This window comes from Panthera leo, chromosome D1 (genome assembly GCF_018350215.1).
Source record: "Panthera leo isolate Ple1 chromosome D1, P.leo_Ple1_pat1.1, whole genome shotgun sequence".
NCBI classification, from domain to species: Eukaryota; Metazoa; Chordata; class Mammalia; order Carnivora; family Felidae; genus Panthera; species Panthera leo.
Genome location: NC_056688.1, coordinates 28,563,837 through 28,581,618, shown reverse-complemented (window position 1 = coordinate 28,581,618; position 17,782 = coordinate 28,563,837). Strand labels below are relative to the sequence as shown.

At 43.1% G+C, this 17,782-nt stretch overlaps 1 protein-coding gene across 3 annotated transcripts in view; it reads right to left on the bottom strand.

Annotated features, from left to right (window-relative positions):
- The window catches only part of NTM (neurotrimin), a 398,678-nt gene extending 381,486 nt beyond the window's left edge, over window positions 1–17,192 (bottom strand). For 2 of the 3 annotated variants that reach the window (XM_042906266.1, XM_042906267.1), the window contains exon 1: window positions 16,412–17,191. In XM_042906266.1, coding sequence (XP_042762200.1) covers window positions 16,412–16,578 — 167 coding nt within the window. In that variant the 5' untranslated portion in view covers window positions 16,579–17,191. Of the gene's footprint in view, window positions 1–16,411 lie in introns of all 3 variants that reach the window. The other variant, XM_042906265.1, reaches the window with a different exon arrangement.
- Between the last annotated feature and the right edge of the window lie 590 nt (window positions 17,193–17,782).

Sequence of the window (17,782 nt, the reverse complement as noted above, 5' to 3'; positions counted from 1 at the left end):
TATATATATAATATTAAATATTAAATATATTAAAAATATATATATATATAAAATATATATTATATTTAAATAAGCTATAAGGAACATTTAGAAGCTAGGCATCTGCCTGTGGGAAGCTGACAATGTGTCAACCCACCCCCGAGGTTTCCTTTAAATTCCCATAATTTCATGTCTCTGTTACAGCTTCAAAAATGCAGTCCTTCTCTGGTTAAACTTCCACACTCTCAAACATCTCACCTTTCATTTCCCCTTTTAGTTCGTAGAGAAAACCTTGTTGTGAATGGAATTTTGAAGGCCTGCTGGAAATTAAGGCTTGAAGGGCTAATATAAACCAGAGTGGGCGATAACCAAGAGCCAGTGCTCATTCAGCAGGAAGGTCACCAGCTCTAGCACAGTTTCAATGAAAACAGAAGGCAGCAGGGAAATCATTTGCTCTGTATAAAAATTCGAATATAGCCTCTCATCTAGGCTAACTCTCCAAGTCTTCCACTCAGTACACGCTCAAAGTCAGGCTTGTCTCTCCCAGAGACTGGAAAGGGCCTGGGGAAGGGGCAGGACTGAGTCTCTGATGACTCCCACCACCTGCTCTGAGCTGCCCAGCATCCTGGTGGGATCCTGGGAACCCGGCACCAATTACTAATGATACATTAATGGTAACAAGCAAAGCAACTATTTTTTCAATACCAAAGATAACCCTAAGGGTAGGGAAATGTCAAACCGAATGCTTAATAAAGTTGGTGCAAAATGCTCTAGGGGTGCAACGCTAAATTTTCAGGCAGAAATGGAGATGATCCAAGGACTGAAAAAAAAATGTAAAAACCTCACCTTCTTAGCATACGCAGTGTGTAGGTTTGATTACTGAATAGAGATATGAAATATGCGCTAAATAATTCTTCTGAACAGCTCATTAGGTCTAATCCATCTCTGATTTCTATGAGTCCATTAATTCCAAATATGTGTCTGCTTATACATACACACACATCCACACAGGATCATAAAATGCCGGCTTAATTTCACAATGTAATATCCTGGAAATGGCAACAGGTAAAACGTCAAATTGGATATTATGCAGATTTTCAATGTTTATAATTTTCAGATGTGATAAATGGCAATGACAAAGCATAATGGACCAAAGAAGGATGATATTTCAGTTAGAAAACACTAGACCCATATGGCTAGATGTGTGTGAGGGGGGGGCGAGGCACCAAATATTGGCTGCCACAGAACCACAGAGCTGTAACAACCCAGACAGTATCCACATGGAAACTATACACAGCAAAGAAAATCAACACAGGTGTTGTCTTTGTTTATGTGGGATTTTTATTTATTTCTAATCTCCTAAAATCTGTGCTGCTATCAACATTTGCTCCTTAATTTGGATGTTATACTACAGCTTGCAGACACTCAAGGCCCCAAATGTTTTTTTGCTTTGTTTTGTTTTGTTTTTGTTTTTGTTTTTTGTGGGATTTTTTGTTTGTTTTTTTGGTTTTTGGTTTTTGGGTTTTTTGTTACTCATTACACCATCTTCAGTTTTGAGACTGCCTCCTTTTAGTACTGCTCATTTTTCAACTGGTCATGAAACTTGCTGATTTCTCTGCCCAGAATGTTTTTCCTGCTGATTCCTACAGGGATCATACCATGCTCCTGACCACCCTGCAAACACCACTCTCCCTGCACCCCAAGGTACTGTCCATTACCCATATTTTAAATTCTGGCATAGTGCTTTCCAATACACAAAGTACTGTTTGTCTACTTAGTTATTTAGTAAAAACTGGACCTGCCAAGTACAGTTGCACAGGCTGTGTGCTGCTCAAGAATGCTGGATGGAGGGAGTTAAAAATTCACATCTCTGTCTATCCCACCAAGAGGCCTAGGGACTGAGTTGTCAGACTGGAGGAAGGGCACCTATTTATAACTGGTCTGTTTAAGTTGTATGCTGGAAGAGGACACTCTTTTTTACATTTCATACAAGCTGCAGCCCCAGTCTCCCTTCACTTAAAATCATTCTGTGAAAAAGAAACTCAGTACCTAGTACAACGCCTGGCATGTACAAGATACAGAGGAAGTAGTGTTGAAGTGACATAAGGAAGTTCATCCGTTTATTCGCCAACAATGCATTAAGCTCCTATTATGTGCCAGGTGTTGTGAGTCATTTGGAGATAGCAATGAACATAAGACAAGACTCCTGACCCCTGAAATGCAAAATCTTGTAATAGAACCACCTTAAATCTCTAGGTGTCTTCATTGCCTCTTTTCCTTGCAGATCTCCTACCACAACTGCCCTCCTCCTTCCCTTTCTGACCTCTCTTCCCCCCTTACTCAAATGCACAAGTGACTACCCCACCACCTGGTCACACTTCTAAAAGGTAACCTCTGACAGTGGTTTTCTCTCTTCTTCAACATTTTTAAGAAAAAGCTTCTGAATCATCCCATCTGTCTCTTTACTGTGTGTCAATTAAAACACTGAGTGTTGGAATATCTCTAGCACAAAAGGTTACACTAAGTAAGAAACCTCCAGCCATTAATGAGCAATTTGTCATCTAAGAAGTATTTTCACTAATTACGGTATGTCTCCAGTCGTATCCATTATAGACATGTGCTAATTTACTTCAAGGTAAAACTTTTCTTTGTCACTGGTTTTCACATATTCTGTAAAGCAGACATTTTACTTGCTTCAGAGATGTAAAGAGTCAAGCAAATGAAAATCAAACATTTGAGGCTTCAGTTTGAAAAGGCCATGGTTCCCACTTTCAGCCACATGTAAAAATCACCAAAAAGCTTGCCAAGAAATTTTAATAAGTGCTTAAGTTTGGACTTTTTTAAGAACTCTGTATATTTCTATGCAACTGATACCAGAAAATAGGAATTATAATAGTTTTGTGGAATTATATCTTGTAATGCTAGGTACTATAACAAATGAACTCAAAAATCCCAGAAGCCTATCACAATGGAAGTGTAATTTTCCTTCATGTGATAATCTAACAAATGAGGTTCTGGGTCAGCTGGTGGGGTGGGTGTGGAAGCCCTGCTCTGTGGAGACATTCAATGACTTGGCTGATAATGGAGCATCTGCCCAATAGGACATGGGTTTCCAAGGTAATTTTGGACATCAACATCCAGATGGCGTAAAGAGAAACAGCATGAAGTATTTCATATGGGAGATTTTTATGGGCCAATCCGCACGTAACTTTGCTCACATTCCTCTGGGTAGAACTCAGTCACGTGGCCACACCTGAATTCAAAAGAGCCTGAGAAATGAGAGTCAAGCTTTGTGTCCAGGGAAGAAGATAAACAACCTATATATTTTTGAACAGCTAACAATCTCTTCCTCAAATGTAAAGAACTGAACAGAGCAGTAGGGTCAGGCCCTGCCTTCTCATTTCAGACGCAGGGAAACTGGGAAACAGGGAAACACTAATTTTCTTAGCAGCATCCCATGGTGAGTTGTGACAGAGCTAGGCCTGAGACTCGGGTCACTCCAGCCCACAACCACTATTCACCTTCCAAAAACAATGACCTTTGCTGAAATTCTTCAAAATCAGCCCACCACAGAGGTGCAGGACTTGCAGGAACATCGGCCTCCACCGGGGCACCTGGGGTCACTCGATTCAAAGGAATACTATTTGCCCACAGCAGATGCATTTCATGCTCTGTCCTTCCCCCTCCATATGAAGCTAACACTTACTGAGTGCCAGGCACTGTTCTTAAATACTCCCTATTTCCCTCCTGGTTCACTTCTATTATCAAACAACCACAAAACTGACGCCCAGTGAGGTTAATCAATGTGCCAAAGGTCACACAACAGGGAGGTAGCAAAGCCAAGATTTGAACCCAGGGAGGTGCCTGGCTCCAGACCCTCTACTCAATCATCATGCTTGGTAGCCTTAAGGTAGAATTCCCTTAATAAATAGTTTTAAAAGAAACATAGGGGACATAATATACATGGAATAATATGTTAGAAGTGAGGCACATAGCCTGATTTCTAAGTGCTATTTCCTACCCCCTCCCCCGCCCACCACAGTGATCAGACTCGAACCAGAAACTAGTCCTTATTTTCAAGTGTTTATTAGATTTTCTATAAAACCTCCTGTGAAAGTGGAAATTTAAAGGTCCTTTAGCCTCTGTCCATGTAGATTTTATGAAGTGTGTCACAATACCCTGACACACTTCCCCATCAACTTCCCATCCCACTCAATGCCCTGGAAGACAAAACCAAGGCTAGATCACACGCACTCCTTTTGAGCTCTGTTTAGGAACACCCAAACTTCTGCCAATTCAGATATATACGTAAGTCCCCTCTTTCTGATAAAAGATAAATAATTTTCACTGTTAGCAGCTTACTATTATTCCTAATCAAGTTTTCATTCACTCCACAACTATTTCTTAATATATGCCATGTTCCAGACCATAATTTAGCCACTATAAATGAGAGCAATAAAGTCAGTCGCCTTAGGGGCCCTAGTTTTAGTGGAAGAGGCCATAAATAAATAATAGATGAATAAATAACAGAATTTTCTGAGTGTTAAGGGTGATAAAGAAAATTAAACCTAGATAGGGAAACACAGGAGAGTGGGGGCTGGAGTATGGTTATCTCAAACAGCAAGGTCTGGAAAGTCTTCTTTGAGGATGGGGTATTTGGGCAGACACACGAATGTCATGAATATCCTGCCATACAACATTGTGGTGGGTCCTGGCAGAAGAAAGAGCATTTCCACAGGCAAGAATGGACCTGGTGGGTTCAAGGAACAATGGAGAAGTTCAGTGAACTGCATCCTTGTGAGTGGAGCAGAGGTGATAGAGGGAAATTCTGAGGGGTAGGCAGGCAACAGGCAATAAAGAGTTGTTGTTTCTTTTTTAAGTTTATTTATTTACTTTTGAGAGACACAGAGCATGCAAGAAGGGGGAGTGGCACAGAGAGGGGAGACAGAGAATCCCAAGCAGTTTCTGCATTGCCAGTGCAGAGGCCAACGTGGAGCTCACACTCACAGACAGTGAGATCATGACCCAAGGTGAAATCAAGAGTCTGACACTTAACCAAGTAAGCTACCTAGGCACTGGCAATAAAACATTTTTTTATACCATTGAAGTGTTTGTATTTCAACCTAAATATTACTGGAAGTCACCACGGGGTTTTGAACAGAGAGTGGTATGATTTGAACAATGTTCTTAAACTTGAGCCATGAGGTGGAGAATGGTCTCTGGTAGAGCAGAAGCGGTGCAGGAAGACCAGATGAGATGCTACTGGAATAATCCAGGTGAGAGTTGGTGGTGATTTTGGCTAAAAAGATAGTGTTAGAGATGGTTAAAGTGGTCTGATTCAAGATATATCTTAAAAGTAAAGACAAATAGGATGTATTGATAGATTAGATGAAGCATAAGAGAGAAAGAAAAAAATACATATTTATTGGGTCTTGGGCCTGAGTGGTTGAATGAATGGTGGCTTTCATTCCTAAAATCAGGGCTTGGGGCAGACAGGGATGGAAGATCAAGTTGGTGGCTGGTGGTGGGTTAAATGCATCTGGCATCAAGAGCTCTGGCTGGAGGCATTGAGTTTGAAATATCTGAGCCATAAAAGTGGACCCGTGGATTAACACTAGGATATATGATCTGGAACTCCAGCAGGAGAGACTGACTGGTCAGGGAAGAGCAGAAGGCTGCAGCAAGAATGGCTGTGGGTAATGCAACCTCACAGCCCACATGCTGACATGATTAGGGATTCTGAGAAAGCCAGAAAAAGAATGCACAGAAGTCACAATGAGTAGCAAGGAGGATATCTATCCAACTTTTAGGGCTCATGGTAAGCAGTACATAGGAAAAAAAAAAAAAAAACAGTCTCTTTTGACATGACTCTAGGAATGGAAACAACTCAGGAAAAAGAGAAAATTCAGGGAAAAGACTGGAAACATAGGGATTTTGCTGGTGATGGATTATGAAGCTGTAAGACAGTAAATAGGAAGGTTTGGAGGATTAGAGGGAAGTCTGCAGTTGGTTCAGATCATTGGAAGTACAAGACCATATGGTAATAAGAAAAATCTAGACGATGATACATGACCTAGGTGGAGGAGTGGGCTTTGACTTCTGAGGTGACTGAGATAACTGAGGAGTGGGAACTACAGATCTTGTCCTGATGGTCTCTTAGGAAAAAAGAGGGTAATGAGCTCTGAGTATAGTTATACTCCAGATCAGCTTCCTAGATATTTGTAATGGAGAGCTTGGGGGGTCATGACTAGGATAGGAACTGCCATGCCAAGAACATTCAGGGCTCTGACTGCTCCTCTATGGACTGCAGTGGCTTGTGTTACAGTGGGTGATGGCGTGGTCTAACCTAGCTTTTCAGTGGTCCTTTATATGGTGGTGATTATTTAAGAGAACTCTTCCTTTGTAATTTCTTTCTCCTAGTGTATTCATTTCCTGGGGCTGCTATAACAAAGCATTACAAACTGGATGTCTTAAAACAAAAGAAATTTATTGTCTCACAGTTCAAGGGACCTGAAGTATGAAATTAAGGTGATGACAGGGACATGCTCCCTATGAAACCTGTAGGATAGAATCCTTCCTTGCCTTTTCCTTCTGGTGGTTCTTTGGCGATCTCTGGCATTTCTTGACTTGCAGCTGTATGATTCCAACCTTTGCCTTCATCATCACATGGCATTCTCCCAGTGTGTCCTCTGTGTTTCCCTATGTTCATCTTCTTATGAAGACACCAGCTGTCTTAGATTAGGGGCTCACCTATTCCAGCATGATCCCATCTTAAGTTCATCGATTACATCTACAATGGCCTTATTTCCAGGTAAGGTCACTTTATGAGGTACTGGATGTCAGGACTTCAACATATCTTTTGTTTTCTTTTTTTTTTCTTTATTCTTTTGGTAGGGAGCACAATTCAACCCACACCACAGTATTACCCTTTCCAGTTTTTATGTATAATAACTGTACCAAATTAAAGAGAATTTGCACGTATTCTCTATCTTATTTTCTTCCTCATTGCTTCTGATTGTTTATAATTATTATGGATTGAGCTTTCCTGACAAGTAAATTTGTCCAAAGATGCTTATTCTGAGTGTGAGTGCACTTTTCCACTCATCCTCTCCATTAGAGCCTGTTTGAAAGCCAGAGAAGACCAAGAAATTATTTTTACACAAACATATCTTCCTTTGCCAACATGTGGCCAACAAAGCTTTATCTGCCTGTTGATTTCAGTTTTGTCACTTTCCATCAGTCTAATGGTTGATGCTTTTTTCATTAAAAATTCTGTTATTTAAAAAAAATCCATCAGCAAGATTGTAAGATTAATTCATATGTTCATTTTATAAGACAAATCTAAATCTCAAAAGCTTTCTGAGCCAAAGCATCTCACACTGAGAAGAGGGCAAGTTGGCCAAATACGCCCAAATAAGCACAAAAAACCAAGCCACGTGATCAATGAGATTTGAGAAAGCCAGATGCAGAAAGGGTGAGACTTCTATCTATAACTTCAATTAATTTTAGCTCAATGGCATACGTTTGAAGTGAAAAGGACTGTTTTTGTGGTTCCATTGGTGATTTCTGCAGTCAATTTCTAATGCCAGGTGCAAGGGTCTTGCCCCAGACTTGGACAGAAGAAAAATTACCAAATGCAGAAAGACTTCCTTCTCAATTTTCCCTATTACTGTGCAAGTCCTGAGCTGGCCTCTGACTGCACAGGAGATGCGAATGAATGGAAAAATTACAATCAGAGAACATTAAAGCTAGAAGGGCTTAACCCCCTCCCCACCCTGGCCCAAGCTAGGGCATCCCTACCTCTATTTGTCTGTTGACTCCAGTGGAATTATCACAGAAAAATCAGTCTCCCAAGGAAAAAAGTCTACCAATCCTAAATCTGCACATGAACTCCTGACCCCACTATTTGTTTCAGAGAACCTGCCTCTACAGAGCTTTCTGTATGGCTTTTTCTGGTAGGAAATTCATCTTCAGAGCCATGAACTGTCACAACTTGCTATGCAACAATCTTGTTATGAAAAATAAAGAAATACCTTTCTTCTCACTCCCTGTCAGAAATAAAACAGTGCAAGAAATTATTTGAACTGAAGAAGAGTCCTAGGATCTAAACAAATGTGTAGAGAAAACACCAAAGTATAATTACGGGTGGGTAGAGAGGCATTCCTATCATTCTAGAAATTCCAGAAGCATTACATGGTGTATCAATCAAAGGGTAGCTATGGGTGTTTAAACTGCCATAGTTTATAATGAAAATTGCCAAATGTGTCAATATTTTATATATATATATATATATATATATATATGTGTGTGTGTGTGTGTGTGTGTGTGTGTGAATATGTATATACATATGGAGAGAAAGAGAGTAATAATTATACACTAAACTTTGTGTGTATTTCCTTTTTAACCAAAAATAACCCTTTGAGGTAGGCAATAACTGTCCTTTTTATACTGACAGATTAAAAGCTTTTGCCTGACAGCTCACAGACACAGTGCTTGAGTCAGGGTGAGCAGAATCCTATCTCCTAATCTGTTTTCTTTCTAGCATACCACTTCCACTAGAATATGAGTTAGTATGGTCTTGTTTGTTGGAGACCTTTGCCACTATCAATTGTGCTCCCATAAAACATTCTTATTTTCTCCTCCTCATCATTGCTCACATGCAATTTGGAAATTGTGTCCTAAACCCAAGTAATTCTTAAGTTCCTAAATGTAGTACTAATTGACCATCTATATGAAGTTAATTGTATTGTTTATTTATTATCAGTAATCTATTACACATAGTGGGAACCCATCAACCTTATCCCAAGGAAGAAAAGTAACGTCAAATAATACAAGGATAATGTTATTTTTACCTGTCAGTGGAAACTCTGAACCTAAGAGAATAAATACACTATTAACATTAATTATAATTGTTTTCAAGATTCTCCCATGTTGAGAGATGCCAATGGTCCTACTTCTAGAAAAACTAAGAAGAAAGTGTGTAGGTCAAAGTTTCACCCACTCTGCTTCCCACTGCCAGAACAGCCAGATACACTGGCTTGTGGGATCCTCATAGAATTTTGTTTCTACCTTGATTTGTTCAATATCCCATGCCAGAGTAATACATGGCAATGTCTGATGATTTGCTAACTCTCTATGAGAGTCCGAGACTGCTGATCTGAAGCAAAACGTTGGTGGAAGAACCTGGAATAGACTTACTCTGAAAAAACTATGGAGATTCTAGGGTTGTCTAATGAGAAGGGACTTGTAGAGGCCAGCTGGGCATTCTCTGTGTCTCCACACCATCAAAGCTTAAACATTCCCATACTCCATTCCTAAAATACTTCAAGAAAGGAGATTCTTACACTTCAGGACAAGGAGGAAAAGCCAAATTCACCTGGTTTCTAGAAGGAGTACACCATGGCAATGAAGCAAAGAAGGGATAGATTGAGAAGAGCCCTGTGGTACAAAAAGAGAACCAGCTTAGAGTCAGATAAAACTTGTTCTAAGCCCCAGGCTCAGCCACCATCTGACTGTGTGATCTTGGAAAATGTCTCACTTTTCTCTCTGTGCTTTGGTTTCTTGATCTGTAAAATCAGAATAATAATCGCATCCATCTCCTAGAGCAGCTATGAGGATTAAGTAAGGCTATGAGGACTAAATTAGTAGAGTGCTTAGCATGGAGCCTGATACAGTAAACAGTTGTCCTATATGAAATCAGAGGTGGAGAAGGCTAAGAATACAAACTTCAGTGCCAGACACAACCAGCAGTGAGAACCAAGCATGGTGACAAATGCTTGCTGACTGTCATGATGCTGTCAGTGTGACACTTTTGCACTTAGTAGGAAATGGCGGCCTTATTTCAGGCACAGGTAGCCCTATACTAGGGCTCACAGCTAAGTGAGGAATCATGGGCTGATGTCACCTCCACCTCACCCTTCCGGAAGGCATCTTTGTGCAAGACTTATGATCACTATCTCATTATCTGTAAAACCAGGTGGTTGAAACAGATCTCTGCAATCCTTTCAAACTCAAAAGACAAAAGCAACATTTCTGCAAAGCACCTATGATTGTAGGTGAGGAATGTTGGAGAACCAGGCTGTCCCTCGGTGCCCCTTGCCAGGCTCCCATGACAACTGGCATAAACCTTTCTCCTTCTGCCCCATGCTCTGTTGGGTTTTTCGTTTTCCCATTTTAGTCTTTGGCTCCTCAAAAGGCTGAGTATGCTTCCAGGAGCCTCCCTCCACAGCTCCATCTGTCCATGCTCTTCTGAGCCACAGTCCACCGGCTGGATCCCTGGCAAGCCCCGGAGGTGAGCACACAGTGGTTGATCTTGGGAGGAGGCAACACAATCAGAACAGCACATGGTTCCTGAGTGGCACTGTTATTCTGAACCAGTTAACTCATTAAGAATGGATCAATAGTTACACCACGAGACAACCATTGCTAGCAAACTCCAAATAGAGAGAAAGAAGGATGGGCAGAAAGGTACATTTTGGTGCCCCTCCTCATCTTGAAAATGCTAATCTCCTTGAGGTCTACCTGGGCTTAAACACCTCATCAGAGAGAAGCTCCTCTTCAAAGGCTAAAGGACTGGATAGGGAAGTGACCTGGCAGAAAGAAGACAAGTGTCATGGGTGCAGCTATGAAATAACCAACAGATGATGTGGCCCATCTGTGTCCCTGACAGAAAGACACCAGCCCAATTACTTATCTGTAATTGTAACTTCCTCAAGGGCAACGTCACACATCTGTGCAGACTAGTCAGAAATGACAGTGAGCCAGTAACATGTCGAGGGCAAGAACAACACAAGACAACTAAGGGAAAAGGACAGAGAAGGGCAAGGAGAAGAAGGCAATGATCTCAGATTTCCTTCATTTGTTCACGCAACAACTATTTACTGAGAGCCTTCTATTTGCCTGACCTTGGGTACACAGTGCTGAATAAGAGAAGGTACCTATTCTCTAGTTAAAGTCCATTTGGGGACGACAAATCATAAACACATAACCAAATATATGAATAAGAAAACTTCAGATATGGATGACTTATCTGAAGAAAAAAAATCCAAGATGAAATGCCAGTGTAAGACTGGTGTAGGTGGTAGGGATTATTTTGACCTTGGGTGTCAGGAAAGGTTTTAGTGAGGGGTTTCCATCTGAGCTGAGACCAAAATGATAAATAGCTGTCCATGGAAAGATCTAGAGTAAGGTATCCCCAACAGTTATGAGCACAAATAGAAGGGCTCTGTAGCAAGAATTTGTTTTCTACCTTTATGAGGTGGAGAAAAGGCCAGGATGTCTACAGCAGAAAGACAAGCAGAACAGACATTCAGACTTTATTACCAAAAATGATAGGCTAAGTCATGTGCTGGATGCTGGGATATAAACATGAGAAAGTCATCATTTTGCCCTCAAGAGACAATAGAGTAGCTGAAGGGATAAAGATAATCCATCTGCTATCAAGTGAAATGCTAAATTTTTCACATGATATGAATAAAGGGCTACAGCTTCCTATGTTTAGAAGGGGACTCTATGGGTTTCCTCAAGTATCAAAAACACATTCTTCTGTGCTATTCCATGGAGTTGCTATGGCAAAATCCAACTTCAATCTCATACATTTCTCAGATCTTTTCTTCTTAACTCATCTAAACAAACAAACAAACAAACAAACAAGCAAAAAACAAAACCTCAACGTTGTGCAGTGGCAAAGCCTACACTCTAGACATGTAACAACAGGTACAAGTTAGCTTTTGATACTCACTTTGCAGATGATCCCAGTGAAATAATTCACTATACTACTTGTCACCTTATTGGGGGAATCTATGACAACACAAAACACATTCATCAGAACTTCCAAACGATAGGTGGATACTTAGTGAAAGGTCTCCAATTAATTTTTTTAATGTTTATTCATTTTTGAGAGACAGAGTGTGAGCAGGGGAGGGGCAGAGAGAGGGAGACACAGAATCCGGAATCTGAAGCAGGGTCTAGGCTCTGAGCTGTTAGCACAGAGCCCAATGCAGAGCTCAAACTCACAAGTTGTGAGATCATGACCTGAGCCAAAGTCAGACGCCCAACCAACTGAGCCACCCAGGTGCCCCAAAAGGTCTCCAATTAATGACATCCACATAGTTGAGAACCTCAGCTCTCTCCTGCTCCTCATTTTTTCCTCAGCATTTCCACAGAGAATCCCACCCCACATGGAAACAGGATGCTCTTTTCTGACCACATGCACACACATCACCCACTTCCTGATGGGCACACTCTGCCTCACCTGTAAGTTACCTCTTTGCCTACAGCCCAGCCTTTTGAGTTGGACTTAAGTCCCTGGAGTACGACATCCAAGCCTCATGCTTTTTTATACCCCAAAACCCAGTTCAGAACCCTTCATGTAAGAACGACTTAATAAACCTTTGTTGGTTGAGCACAGCTGTATTTTAAAGTAAAATGATGGAAAAATGCAGTAAAGAAATAAGTTGAATACAGGCTGAAGGATGTTTTTGTTTAGTTTCTATTCATTTTATCTGTTCCATAAACATTTGGGAGTACACAGTGCTCATGATATTACAAGGTACGATCTCTGCTTTCCAACAGCTAGCTGTTCCCCATTGCATGAGGAGAAAGAACATAGAAGGTTCAACATCATTGCAGGAAAGGGTCTAAGCCAAAATGACTAGAGGAGACACTGAGTACTAGCAAGGAATTAGAACACAGAATGCAGCGGGGAAAGTGTGGTGTCCAAAATGAGGGAGTAGAGTCCTGAGTCAGCTTCCAGCTCTGCCACTTAACTACTTGTGTGATATTACCTAAATTTCCCTCTGTGGGCCTTAGCTTCCACAGCAATGAAGTTGGGATAATTAAGTCTATTTCAGGGAGTTGTTCAAACATTAAATGTTACTATGTATACAAACTATTTAACACATACAGTAACTGACCAATCATTGACACTACTATTCATCTTAATAACATTATTATTACTACTGCCTCATAACCTGGCTTCAACACTTCCTACCTGTACAACTTAATCAAACAATGTAAACTCTCCATGCCTCAATTTCCTCATCTGCAAAATGGGAATAATAATAGCACCTACATCACAGGGTCTCTATTAGGGTTAAATGTTAATGTTATGAAGCTGGATGACAGAGAAGATGCTATGAAAAACAGACTCCTCCCTGACACATAGCAAATGCTCCCTAAACCTTTGTTAATGCTATTATTATGGTATATCCTGTTCTGCATAACCTCACCTTTAAAAAAAATATATGCATACAGATTATCAGCAGGAGGGCAGAAAGGGTGGGTGATAGCAAATTGTTTGCGATTTTTTTCAGGCTGTCAATGGCAGGCTCGGGTGAAAGGTTTCCCAATACCTCCACAAGGACCGTTAACACTAATTGGATGAAATAAAACATTTTTAAAAGTTTCCTCACATTAGAATCTGCTGCTGAAGCATTCATTCTTTGGGGACTGGAAGACATCTTCAAAAAATAAAACTGGCGAGAACAAAGAATAAAATGAAATCAGAGCAAAAAGTCCTCTGCTGGTTGAGAAGTAAACTACAAGCATCACCCACAGCAATGTGGACAGGGTTGCTCTCCAGGGCAGAGCAGAGGTGCTCCAGGCCTCCCTAGTTGTATTCTGTGTAGCTTAGTTGCATGCTGAAAAAGAAAAGAAGAAAGAAAGAGAGAGAGAGAGAGAGAGAGAGAGAGAAGGAGAGAGAAAGAGATTGAGGGGAAGGAAGGAAGGAAGGAAGGAAGGAAGGAAGTAAAGAGGGAAATAAAATGAAAAGATCCACATAAATACACAAAAAAGAAAGAAAAACTCCAAAAAATAAAAATAAAAAAAAATAAAATTCCAGAGCCCTGAGACACTGCACTACAACAATCTAGAATCAGGTTTGCAAATTTAGCAAATTTTATGCAAACAAAATACATTCTGAAATTCCTATTTGCTTGTTTGCACACCAAATTACAAAGACTGTGTTTGAGGGTTCAAAGGCTCCAACTCCACAAAAGAACACCTCAGCATGGCGGACCTTGCTTGTTCTAGTGCATAAGAGCCTGGGAAGAATGAAGGTTATCCTGCAGAACGTGAGCATCCTTTGTGCAGGTCATCTGATACACCTGCAGCCCGATTCACATGCTAAATCAGGCCCTAGCCAGTGGGTCAGTGTCAGTCACATCCTAGCTCCTCTAATCCCTGCCCTATAAGGCTCCAACCACTGGAAGTGTCTTCCTCCTTATGTCACTTAGACATTTCGTCCCAGGGGCTGGCACAGAATGGCAGGGGATGTTCTAAGAGAGTCTTTTTATGTCACAGCAGTGTTGGGTCTAGAGAAGAAGCCCCATCATATTCCACTTCCTCCTTCTACACCCAAATAAGACCAGAGCAGATGTGAAAATGCAAAGAAACATTAGCACTTGAAAGAGACAGGGACAGGGAAGCCCAGAGTGAGCAAGAAAGGCATGGAGAGAAAGGGAAGTCCATGATAATGCAATTTTAAGTAGAAGCTGTTCCTAACTAAAGCCCATGCCCTGGCTCAGCATCTGCCAAATTCAGCCACTCTCTAGAGAGTCTTAATTCTCATGAGACTAGGAAGATGCCTTCTGAAGACCAGATCCTGGCTCATCCAACCCCCCTTCAAATGATCCCCATTACAATATGGGACAATTGTCTATAAGGCCCCTTTGCTATTTCTTTATCTCCAAATCTCCACAGAGCTGACTACCTTCCACCTTCTCCTTGAAAATACCATCCCATCTGTTTCTAAAATGTTCTCCATGTGAGACTGTCTCTATTTCATCTCTTTGAGACCACTCCTTGCAGCTAAGAGTTAGGGACAAAGGGAACATCCAGAGAACACTAAATTCATCATCGTATTGTGTTAAGGCTTCATTTTTGCACTTCTCTTTTAGGCAGCCTGAAATCACAACATTTTTAGAGCTCCATGACATCCCTTGACAAAGCAGATACAGTAATTCTGGGGTGGGAGGCAGTTAGATATTTAACCTTTGTCCAAAGTAGTCATTGAAGGGCTTAGTGGAAGAGGTGGGTTTTCTGAGCCAATGGGTAACTAGGAGTTCACTGGGGCTTTGGGGGTTAGCTCTTCAAAGACAATGGAGCACGGGATGTTTGTAGGCCTTACATATGTCCTTAAATCACACACTTCATTTGGCAATGTCCTGACAAGTCAGCTCTGTATTGCCAGAGCCCCCTTCTTGATATTTTCTATCCTGTGGATATTTCCTTAAGCGTACCATCCACAAACAATGCAATTTTAAAAGAACAGTCACCAGGGGTAAAACAATGGACACCAGCACCACGATTATCTTTCTAAGAATCTTTGAATGCAAGCATGGGAATATTGCCATGTTGCCTTAGAGTCAGCTCAGTAGCCCAGTTTGGAAAACTTTAAGTAAGAGAGAATATTAAATCAAAGAGAGGCAGAGAAATGATTCTTCATATGAACCTTCTTAACTTCTGCCTCATGCTGACTCTCTCTAAAGAGTAAGATTTCCCATTATCATCACTAATTCTCTGTTACCCTCTCATGAGTGATACATTTCTTAGACACTGGAAATTGAGTTAACAAGTCAGTAGGCAGGGTCATCAGGGACATAGACTCATCCCATCTTACACAAAACATAGCCAAGATTCTTCTCCTCCTCAGTTTCTGTAAGCCTTAACCCCAGAAACCCATCAGGACCCAACTCAACATTGAAATATCCTATCTTTTCAGTAGATGAGTTTTGCACACACCATTTTAGTGGGGAAAAAAAAAAAAAAAAACAAGAGGGAACAGCTAACCAGAGTAAATGATGTTTTCCATGGACAAATCAGACTCATCTCCAGGACTTCAATCTCAGAAAGCCATATTTCGACAGGAAAAAGCATGTCCTTCTGCCCACCAGCTCATGGCATGAAGGCACTCCAGGAAAGCCCAGACACAGTCAAGCCCAGGACAAAACATCAGGTCTGCCAGAATACAGAAGCCCACTGGCAACACCCCATGGCACAGGCAGAGTGAAGGCATTCAAACGGAGCCAGACTCGTCCTTTGGGACTCATTAACTTCAGAGATGACTGTTCATGCTGAGCCCCAGCCAGGTCCCCAGTCACCATGGCCACCAGGTTCGGGCACACACAGCGTCCATGCCACTGTCCTCAATCTCAGTGACTCCCTGTCTTAGCCGCCCCTCACGCTTACCAAGTCCTGAGCCAAGGAGGCCAATTTTGGAGAAACAGTTCATCTCCCCAACCTCTGAGCGTTTCCCTAACACCACCACGTTCCCGGGGCAGAGCACTCAGTTTCCCATCCATGAATCGTGCAGCCCAAGGAACCAGCGACCTCCGTGCCAGCTGCGCCAGCGCTCACACCTGCACCCCTGCCCCTCTCCCCCCACAACCCATACAAATCATTGTTAATTCATAGAAGAAAGACAGCTCCCTACCTGAGGGTGGCGCTCTCCCCCTGCCGGACCGTCACGTTGTCCATAGCTTTAGGGAAGGTGGCATCTCCGCTGCGCACGGGCACTCCTGTGGGTACAAGGAACAGCAGCCTGAGAGACACGACCACGAGGCACTTCCAGGGCAGGAACAGGTACCCACAGACCCCCATCCTCGACAGCCACAACTTCCCAGAACTCCGGCAGCTGCAAGGCACACACCCCCCGGGCGAGCACAGGAAGTGGGTGGGGTGAGGGAGCGAGCTCAGGGACCGAGCAGTGAACTAGCAGCGACCGAGAGGCGCGAGAGGAGAAAAGCACGCAGACTCCTCCAAGTCTAATATTCCTCCCCTGAATCCGGCCTCGGATAACCAATTTCCACGGAGGACATCCACGGGGTGTTTCCTCGGTGCTGCTTCGGCCGGGGAAGACGGCCAAGAAAGGGGAAGCGCAAGGCAGGTGCAAAGGTGTGGGCACGTCTCAAGAGCCCCTTCTTCCCGGTAGCAGTTCTGACATGGCACTTTGGAGTGGAGTAAGCACTTTGGTACCAGAAGGGGACAGGGGGTGGGTCAGATCCGGCTCCCCAGAGGTGGTCTGCAATTCCTCAGTTCGAACAAGGGGAAATCCAACACTTTCTTTGTAAGTTTCAAAGGAAGGATCGCCAGGAGAAAAACAATCCGTAACAATAGCCAAGATGGAAAGTGGGGCACGCTGGAGGCGGCTCCGCCGGGCTTCGTGCGATCCGGACCCGGTGATCCTGCGGCAGCCGCCTCGGTCAACTTCCTCCGAGCCGAAATGCGCTCTGCAGCCGCTGCGATTCGGCCAGTCTCGGGGGAGGCAGTCGCCGCGGCGGCGGCCGAGGCAGGAGCGGCCCGGCGGAGCGCACCGCGGCGGCCCCTAGCTCGCTGGCTGTCTGGCTAGGGAAGACGAGGCGCAGCCGGCACCGGAGCCGCGCGGACGCCACGCTCAGCGGCCGCCCCCGGCCTCCGCGCCGCCTTCCTCCCGGGAGCAGCCCCGACGCGCGCGGGCCCCGACCGCCGGGGTTGTCATGGCAGCAGCTCCATCACTGACCGCCACTTTCTCCGGGGCCGGCGCCGAGCGAGCGGGCGGACTGCGCGCTCATCCTGGCGGGCGGGCGCGGGGCTCGGGGCGCGGGCGCCCACCTTAACCCCTGCCGCGCCGCGCCGCGCCGCGGCAATGCACCAGCCGAGGCGAGGAGTTTAACCATTTACCCCCTTGAGGAGATGTCACTTCCAAATTAAGAAGAAAGGCAAAGTTACCTCACAATCTTAATAAACCCAAGACATCTTAAAAAGGGGCACAAACTAATTAACTAGGAAAGGAAAACCCTGCAGCATGCATGCATGCACCTTTAAA